General features: G+C 39.2%; 1 protein-coding gene across 1 annotated transcript in view; it reads left to right on the top strand.

Moving 5' to 3' along the window:
* Positions 1–10000, top strand: part of si:dkey-24l11.2 (uncharacterized protein LOC100034462 homolog) — an 82905-nt gene that overhangs the window by 56014 nt on the left and 16891 nt on the right. Inside the window, exon 10 of the mRNA XM_039773416.1 lies at positions 6795–6906. Within this exon, the coding sequence (XP_039629350.1) occupies positions 6795–6906 (112 nt within the window). The remainder of the gene's footprint in view (positions 1–6794; positions 6907–10000) is intronic.

Below are 10000 nucleotides of genomic sequence, written 5' to 3'. Positions count from 1 at the left end.
TCTTATTGTATTTTGGAGGCGATAAATGAGTGTGCACAGCAGCGGTGGTGAGCAGACTAGTTCAAACATACTGAGCTCAAAAGTTGAAGGGGAAAATGAAAGGGGAAAGGAAGGGCGGTTGCAAATAAAATCAGATTTAAATAAGGTCAATAAGCCACGCCCGCGCTCGCTCTCGGCGTGTTGATAAAGGAACATCCCGGAGGCAAAACTTCAGTGAGTGGGAGCGTCTCGCCGGTAAAACCAGGTTTCAGCGGTACATAAAAATCCAGGCCATTAGAAAGAAAAAGTCTTTCAGGATGAAAGTTTTGTTCACGACCGATCTGGCATTTATCAGCGAAACGAACCGGCTGGGAGGGCGTCAACAGAGGCGTACCAGCCGTGGCGGTTGATATTGTCATGATACGGCGTAGGTTGTTAAAGTTCACCCCGGCGGTGGCGGGCGAGGCAGGGAGGTACATCGGAGCGTCCGAGGGCAAATGGCATTCCGGCAACATTACCTCATGTTGGGAGCCTGGAGAGTTGTTCCTAGAGAGGATCCGGGAAGCTCGGAGCCGAGCCCTGATGCCACCGCGCTTACCCCGGCGGCGGCGTTTCCATCGGCGACCGGCCAAGCCGTAGGCAGTGATGAGGAAAGCTGGGACTTCCTCAAACAGTCGGCCAAAGGCTTGACTGAACTCAGGGGTCAGATGTTGAGAAATCCCCACACTCGTTCGAAGAGCCAGAAGGGTGAGGCGATCATAAGAAATATGATATATATATGAATGACATCCAAAGAGCCGGAGACTTTTGATCACGTGAACGTGTCTGCAAAAAGTGGCGTCGCCTGCCCTGCAAAAGTCTAGCAGCCGGCACGCACGCATAGCTGTGCCGGCCTTTGAGACGCTGACTGCGCTTCTGCCTTAAGTCAAAGTGAGCACTTTTAATTTTTTTCCATCCTCCCCCTGAGCTATAGCCCAGACAAGTGCAATCACTAATATAACTAATATTAAGGCGCTTCGCACTTTCTTAAGCATGTATATGATTATGAGGTCGTCAGCTCGGATTATAAAGACACGCACTGGAATGGAGGATCAACAGTGCCATCACAGCCGATTAATGGCAGGGACGTCTCACCAGTCTACACAAGACCCACATGACTGTCTCCAAAAGGCTCATATAGATCAGCGAAGACATCTCTCTACACTATATAAAAGAAAAAGGCAACTTTCCTTTCTTTACACCTTTTTTCCTTTTATCCCAAAACAAAGCCTTTCTCTCTTAACACTGCAGAGGACACAAAACTAATTTTCATTAATTGCTGGTAATGCCGGTTAGGCACATTACCAAAGGCAGAAATTTGGACGTTCACATAGAAAATTTAATTTCTATACCACAGCCGTCGTGTAGCGCCTTTCAAAAGGGATCTACTACCGAGAGATGATCCATATACATTTTAGCTGCTGTTAGTACTACTTACCTGTTCTGTTACACCGTCTTTAAAATGTAGTTCAATGTACCTTTACTTCTTAAAACGTTAATGTTTTACTGTTTAATAACTTCTAGACTACATTTTATTATTTTTCCCTTGCACTCAGTGACCAAAGCTATACACACATATATAGACACATACATATATATATACTCATACATATATATATATATATATATATATATACCTTTATGTATGTTTGTATATATGTTTGTGTGTGTGTGTATATATATATATATATATATATATATATATATATACACACACACACACACACACACACACACACACACACACCTATACTACATTGTGTGTGTATATATATATATATATATATATATATATATACATACACACACACACACATTTAATTTGTGTGTGTATGTATGTGTGTGTATATATGATGTAGATAGATATGAAGATATGTATGTGTGTGTATATATATATATATATATATATATATGTGTATATATGTATGTATAGACTGAAACTGATTATGACAGCAGCAATCCAAGCTGTGAGAAAACAGTAAAAAGGAGGCGTGTCAGACGTCGTGGTACATTTTCTGATGCAGCTAGACGAAAACAACTTCGTCCAAATACACAAAACAATTACTTTGACAATCATGTTATGTTATTTTTAAAATGTTTCCTTTTCTTTTTCATACTTCTTTACATAACTTCTGCGGCGCAGGTATTTTGATATATATATATATATATATATATATATATATATATATATATATATATATATATATATATATATATATATATATATATATATATATATATATTTCTATAATATTCTATATAATATAAAGGGCAAAGCCCTCACTGACTCATCACTAATTCTCCAACTTCCCATGTAGGTATAAAGCTGAAATTTGGCAGGCTTATTCCTTACAGCATACTTACAAAGGTTAAGCAGGTTTCATTTTGAAATTCTACACGTAACGGTCATAGTGGTCGATAACGGTTGACAACGTCCGCCATGTTGAACTTTCTTATTTATGGCCCCATCTTCACGAAATTTGGTAGGTGGCTTCCCTGCGCTAACCAAAACCGATGTATGTACTTATTTCGGTGGTATGACACCACTGTCGGCCGCCATATTGAATTTTCCAAACGTCAATAATTCTCCAACTTCCCGTGTAGTAGAAGGCTGAAATTTGGTACTTATTTCGGTGGTATGATGCCACTGTCGGCCGCCATATTGAACTTTTAATGGAAACCGATCTCCATACTTATTTCGTTGGTATGACACCACTGTCAGCCGCCAAATTGAACTTTCCAACATCACTAATTCTCCAACTTCCCGTGTAGGTAGAAGGCTGAAATTTGGCAGGCTCATTCCTTACAGTTTACTTACAAAAGTTTAGCAGGTTTCATTTCGAAATTCTACGCGTAACGGTCATAACGGTCAACATGTTGAACTTTCTTATTTATGGCCTCATCTTCTCGAAATTTGGTAGGCAGCTTCCCTGAGCTAACCGAAACCAATGTACGTACTTATTTCGGTGGTATGATGCCACTGTCGGCCGCCATATTGAACTTTTCAACAGTCTTTGTTACTTATGGGCCCATCTTCAAGAAATTTGGTACACGGGTTCCCAACGCTAACTGAATCCTATTTACGTACATATATACGTCCATAGCCTGCAGCTCAGTCGCCGTGTGAGGCGGCGTTGGGTCCCCCATCCCAACGCCTCCCACGTTGTTGGCTGCCTACCTATATAAGGCCGTCCGTCGCTCCGGTCTCTACATTCCCTTCCTTGCTTCGCCACGGGATTCACGTCTCCCTACTGATAACTACAGCCTTTTTATTTAATCCACGGCTTCTCCGCTGTTTTATTGTTTGTTTATTACAATTATAGTTATTGTGTAGCTATTTTACATTTACTTTACATTGCTCAGGTACCCATTTCCTTTATCATTCCAACCCCCATTACCATGTCTATCGAGATGATCATATTGCACGGCCATATCAGGCTCACTCTTGATATCCGGAGGAACATTGTGTCTTATGTATTGAATGACTTGGACAGGTTCAAGGTGTGAACTGATGACGGTACAGGAGATAATTATACTACACAGGAGCACTAGAAAAGTGAAATGCTTAAGCCCTTCACCTATGGTTCTGCATGTGAGTTGATGGCTGCCGCTGAATTGTTCGGTTGTCGCTTTCAAGTGTACCGAAATGGCCAAATATTTTACACCTTTCGACAACCGCCAATGCCTCTTAAACATCTTAGATTCACAGGTGATGATTTCAGTAGTGCACACTTTGATGTTTATGAATGTTTAAACTCTCAAAAGCTGGATGTGATTTTATCGATGAAACCGGTTGTGTGCTTACAACGCTTGACAGATGCCGAATGTCACTTCAACACAACAAATCCTGCAAATACTGTTGTAATTGAAACAAACCATGAAACTCAAACCGATTATGACAGCAGCAATCCAAGCTGTGAGATTTGAGACAAGATTACTGTTCACATGGCCAACTGTACGTTGCATCCTTAAGAGTAAGCTCAGCGCACAGCTTGGTCATGTTTCAACCAGAGGGCCGAACTGACAACATGGTATACAAAGAGATCCTTAACAAATAATTATTGGCATATTTTCCCTCAGTTTAAAAAGGTTTACTTTTCTTCTTAATTAAAATTTTAATGCAGTACTTCGCCGCTGCGAAGCGCGGGTATTTTACTAGTGTGTGTGTATATATGTATATATACCACAACTCCCAGCAAGCATTGTCCACCTCCACCTGACGTTGGCTCGTCTCTATATAGTCCTTGGCCTGGAAGTGAGTCTGTTCTTCCTCCGACGGGACTCAGATGGAGAATTCCAGGCTTCTAACCAGCCTGGAAGTACTTCAGGACTTCTGTCCTCGTGATCCATTAGTACTTTCAGGCTAGGTGAGAATTTATTCTCCCACCATCTTTCCACAGCGTCCCCTGGCAGCACCCACGGTACCCAGCAGGGCTATGTTGCTGAACTCCATGTTCCATAGTGCCATGCGGGAACCCAGGGCACCACAGCAGTTCAGGGGAGCTGCCATCTAGTGTTTTGGAGGTGGCAGTGTCCTTGAAAAGCTGCCTTCCCCCATTCTTCCATCTCAAGGACATCCCATCTGGATTGAGCTGCCGGCTGTCTCTTACAATATCATTCCAGTAAAGTCCCAAGATTATGTCTGTACTGCTATGACATGTATAATATTATTGTATACATGCAAGTAATATATAGAATGGACAAAGTCCATTGAATATCAAAGATAAATATTTTATTGTAGTAAAAATAACCCACAATTTAGAGTATAAAGCTTTAAATATATTTATTTTTATATTCGCTTCAGTACTGTTCTAGTGCATTTACTGTGTAAGCAAACTGCTTTGTGATTTTCATTTTGAAATGGGGCTTTCTTCATGATTAAGGGCCGATTTATACTTCACGCTCAGAACGCGTACGCGCCCGCATCATGGCTGCCACGCTTCCCAGCGTTCATTTCACGCTTCCTTTGAGCAGGTCCTCAGAAATAAACGCGACGCGTGCGCGAGTTGCAGTACCAGCAAAAAGTCGGGGGGTGCAGTGTGCTAAAAGTTGGAACGTGACGTCAGAGTCTCTGTTTACTATCTACATGTGACAGCAAGCCTCTATGCAGCTCCTACGGGGATCGATGTGCATGCTTCACTGTTTGATGAATGGTTCGATGTGGGGAAGCAAAATGCCGACATACAGATGCATTCGTGGTGCTTTTATATTCAAGCGTCGCATATTCCCGATCGTAATGACCGCGATACATTTTAAAATTCTCCCATACCATCTTTTGTGCCGTCTATTTTTATTTTTTACTTTACCTGCTGTCAGGTCCAAGAAGCTCGTAGCGATTAAAACTGGGATGACGTTTACGATGGTCTGCTTTCATAATAAAGTAAACTACGAGGTTAAAGTGGACATTTGAGATTAAAGCCGAAATTTCCACTTTAATCACAAATTAAACGTTTTCACCGTGTCTTTTATTTTTTTCTCGGTGGCTCAAATACAGCGCTATACATTATGTTGCCGATGTGAAGTTGCAAAAAAATAGACACCACAAAAGATGGTATGTGAGACTTTTAAAATGTATTGTGTCAGTACGATCGGGAATATGTTGATGCTTGAATATAAAAGCACCACGAATGCATCTGTATGTCGGCATTTTGCTTCACCACATCGAAGCATCCATCCCGTAGGATCGTCATAGAGGCTTTCTGTCACATGTAGATAGTTCCCGAACGTAATGACACGATACATTTTAAAAGTCTCACATACCATCTTTTGTGTCGTCTTTTTTATTTTTGCCACTTAACAACAGCAACATAATGTATAGCGTTATATTTGAACCACTGAGAAAAAAATAAAGGACACAGTGAAAACGTGTATTTTGTAATTAAAGTGGAAATTTCGGCTTTAATCTCAAAATGTCCACTTTAACCTCGTAGTTTACTTTATCATTAAAGCAGACCATTGAAACGTCATCCCAGTTTTTAATCGCTACAAGCTTCTTGGACCTGACAGCAGCGGAAAGCAGCAAAAGATCACCACACAGAACAAATTAAATGTATGATATTCCAACTCTCTGCACATTTAGAATCTTTAGATTTATACTTGATATCACTTTGATGATGAAATGCATTAAAGTGTGTATGTTACATTTTACATATAATTTCGTTTAAATAATGAATACTATTAATTACACACATGGGGGAATAATTACACACACGGGGGTGTCACGGTGGTGGAGCGATAGCACTGCTGTCTCGCAGGGAGTTATGTTGCTGGTATTTCCTGCTTGTATTCCACACTGTGCTCCGGTTTCCTTCCAAAGATATGCAGATTTGGGGATTTGGTGCCGCTAAAATGACGCTAGTGTATGTGTGTGCTTGTATTCACCTTGCGATGAGCGGATGCCTCGTCAAGGGACTGTTTCTCACTCGTGCCCAATGCTTACTGGAATGGACACATCCCTGGATTGATGGATTAAATCAATAAACATCCTTTTCAGATATATTGCGGTAAGGTGTCATCGGAATTTAATAGGTGTTCTAGGCAATTGACAACACAGAGAAGCCGAACATGTTCTCACCGTGATAATATCTCGCACTGCCACCTGGTGGATTCTTCCAGATTTACGTAAAGTACGCGCGCAAGTATGAACACTGCATGCGTCGCGTCGTGTGAAGTATAACTCCGACCAAACGGTTGGAAAAAAAAGAACTCATGCAATGATATACATTTCAGTCATTGCACCATTTCATAATAAAACATTTCTTTCTTCTCTTATTTAGGTTTCCTTGCTGTGGAAGGGCATACCCTTGTGATATTTGTCACAATGAGGCTCAGAATCATGAAATGGAACTGGCAACCAGAATGATATGTGGCTACTGCGCAAAAGAACAGGTAACAATAAGAAATTGTTTTTCACCAAACTACATTTCTTAGGGGAAAAAAATAATCATTACTTATTTTTCTATATTTAAAACATTAAAAAATGTATTTGTGGTTTCAGTTGAGTGAAAAAAGTACCCCTGGTTTCAGCTGTATGGTTTATGGACATGGTGAGAGTTGATGGTTAATTGTGTCCTGATATTTAAAAACAACAAACTAAAAGAAAATGTACTTTATTTTTCATACAGTATGTTTGTACATAAATAAAAACATTTGTCTATAAGGCATTGTACCTGTGGAAATAGACAGACTCGTTATTTTGGTATAGCATTGTACATAATTTGAGGGTGTGGAATTTTTAGGGAAACAATGAATTAGTATAATAATAATTCAATTGTTGTATTTTACTGCCAGTATTGCCACATTAATATGATCATGCAGTGGTCTTGAATTCTGACAATTTACTCCAGACTGTAGAAATATGCAGATAAATAAAGGCAATTCTGTACTAAATAATGTTACTGTTTGTTGTAGTGCAAGTAGATTCAATAATCTTATTTTTATTTTTGTAGAGAACTGTTATAAAAGTAAAATACAAGCAAGAGTTCATTTTTTGACCAAATTCATTATGTGGAGCAAAGTGTGATGGGGTTAGTTGAAAGGGTTCATTTTATGACCAAATTCATTATGTGGAGCAAAGTGTCATATTGCTGGACTAAGGAAAAAACAAAATGAAATTACAAAGAAGAGTCCTAGTCTTATACAGATTTGGAGTGTCAAAAACACTTTAGACAGCATAATCTTAATTGGTTAATATTTTCCATCCCTTTAAACTCCCTTTGGATATGATACCTGTCTGTAAAAAAAAAAAGAATACAAACATCCGTATAAAAAAAGAACCAACCATGGAGAGAATGACAGTCCACTACACTACAGTACCCACTCACACCAGTTAAGTTAACATATGCATATCAGGGTTTTGAAAAAGAAAATCCAAGCAGACAATGGGAGAACAATCCCTGATGAAGGGGTGTTAGCTGCCTCGAAAGCTTGCATTTGTAATCTATTTAGTTACCCAATAAAAGGTGTCATTTCACCCTACTTTCTCCTGTAAGAACCTAGTTTGGAATTTGAACCTAAAACACTAGTTACTTGTGACAGCAGCATACTAACCATTGTACCACTGTGCTATCATATTTACAATACCAGCTGCATCCTTGATTGAATAATACATTTAAAAGAAAATACAAAAGATCATTTCTGTTCTTAAATTGAATGAATCATATATTGAATGTAAATTACCTGTGATACTTAGTTTATTGTTTTTTTTTTTTTTTTGCCTTCAGTGGATTAGTCTTGTTTGTACAGGTTATTCCCTACAACTTTTTGGCTTCTGTGTATAGGATCAAACTTTTCCCATAATATATCTTCTATACCATGTTTTCTTAAATATTGTAATTTAGTGCCTGCCCATATAAGGCCGTCCGTCAGCGGCAATCCAATAGAAACACTGCCGCTAAATATTCACGGGTGAAGGACTGTGCTTATGCAGACGAAGATGAGATGGTCAGGGTGGTGTTTGGCACAAACTCAGCAAAACTGCGAGAAAAACTTTAAGGGCCGGGTCTTGGCTAACATTAAATACAGCCGTGGACATTGCACGAGATGGCACCAGCACAGCTGGGAACCTTCGATGCATGTAAACCGAGCGGCTCATGTGAACTGACGCAGTGCACAGACAAAAAGCAACAGTTCCAAAGAGTTCTGAACAAAAACCGAATTACACAATTGAGAAGGCAGCAAAAAAATATTAAGCGTCTGACACATACAAGCATATTCATGAGTACAGCTACCGCGGAAACAAAGCACACGGTGGAAAAGTCAATGTCCCGCTAAAGGAACACAGTGTAAAAAAAAACCTGTGCATGCAGTGTGTCACGTCTCAGATAAAGAGGAAGACGAGCTGTTTATTGATGCAGTAAGAAACGAATCGATGAATGAAACCTGTTATCTTTACAACGATTGACAAACACGGAATGTAACTTGAACACAACACATCCTACAAATACGAACCTGATTGAAAGAAATAATGATAATCAAATCCTTGATGACAGCAACACTCATAACACTCACAAAACAATTACTGTATATTGACACACATGTTACGTTATTTTTAAAATGTTTCCTTTTCTTTTTCATAACCTCTTTAACACACTACTTCTCCTCTGCGAAGCGTGGGTATATATATATATATATATATATATATATATATATATATATATATATATATATATATATATATAATATACATACCCCAATCTACATACATCATAAATAGATAAAGCACACGTCGTGGTGCAATGGAAGAGGCCTCACCTCTAGCGCCAACATCCGAGGTTCGATTCCCGAGAGGGGGTGCACTGACTATGTACGCCTGATGACCCCAAAATTAGGGCGAAACACGTGTCGCGTACTCTTTGCATTATTTCACAGTAAAACTATTTCAATCTATATATATATATATATATATATATATATAATATATATATATACACCTACATATATATACACCCACATACATATATATTAGCGCTTCCCGATTCATTTTACCCTCGCATCCCCTTGGTTTGAGACGTATGAAAAAATATGCGGTTAATGCAGAAAGACAGATCACCAATTGAAGCTTTATGAATAATGGATACTTTATTCGCCATCAATGATTGTTTTGGTAAAGCCATACTCCGTGCAATCATTAGATGAACGGTAAAAAAGTAAGAGCAAGAATAGAACTTGAACAGATACGATAGTTCATAATATCCACGCAGACTTGCACGTAAGAGCGGGAGTCATCCGTTTTAACAAGCAGCGTATTGTACTGATACGAAATAGCCTGCCCATTTAATTATTTAGGAATGGATCAATTAAATTAAGATTTTGTACAAATAATGTTTTTCATTTTCCTTCCTTGATGGATTCTGGCACCCCAGCAACAGTTGCTGTGTGTGTGTGTGTGTGTGTGTGTGTGTATATACACTCACCTAAAGGATTATTAGGAACACCATACTAATACGGTGTTTGACCCCGTTTCGCCTTCAGAACTGCCTTA

This window comes from Polypterus senegalus, chromosome 12 (assembly GCF_016835505.1).
Source record: "Polypterus senegalus isolate Bchr_013 chromosome 12, ASM1683550v1, whole genome shotgun sequence".
NCBI classification, from domain to species: Eukaryota; Metazoa; Chordata; class Cladistia; order Polypteriformes; family Polypteridae; genus Polypterus; species Polypterus senegalus.
The sequence above is the reverse complement of the archived record's forward strand: the minus strand, read 5'-3'. Positions and strand labels throughout refer to the sequence as shown.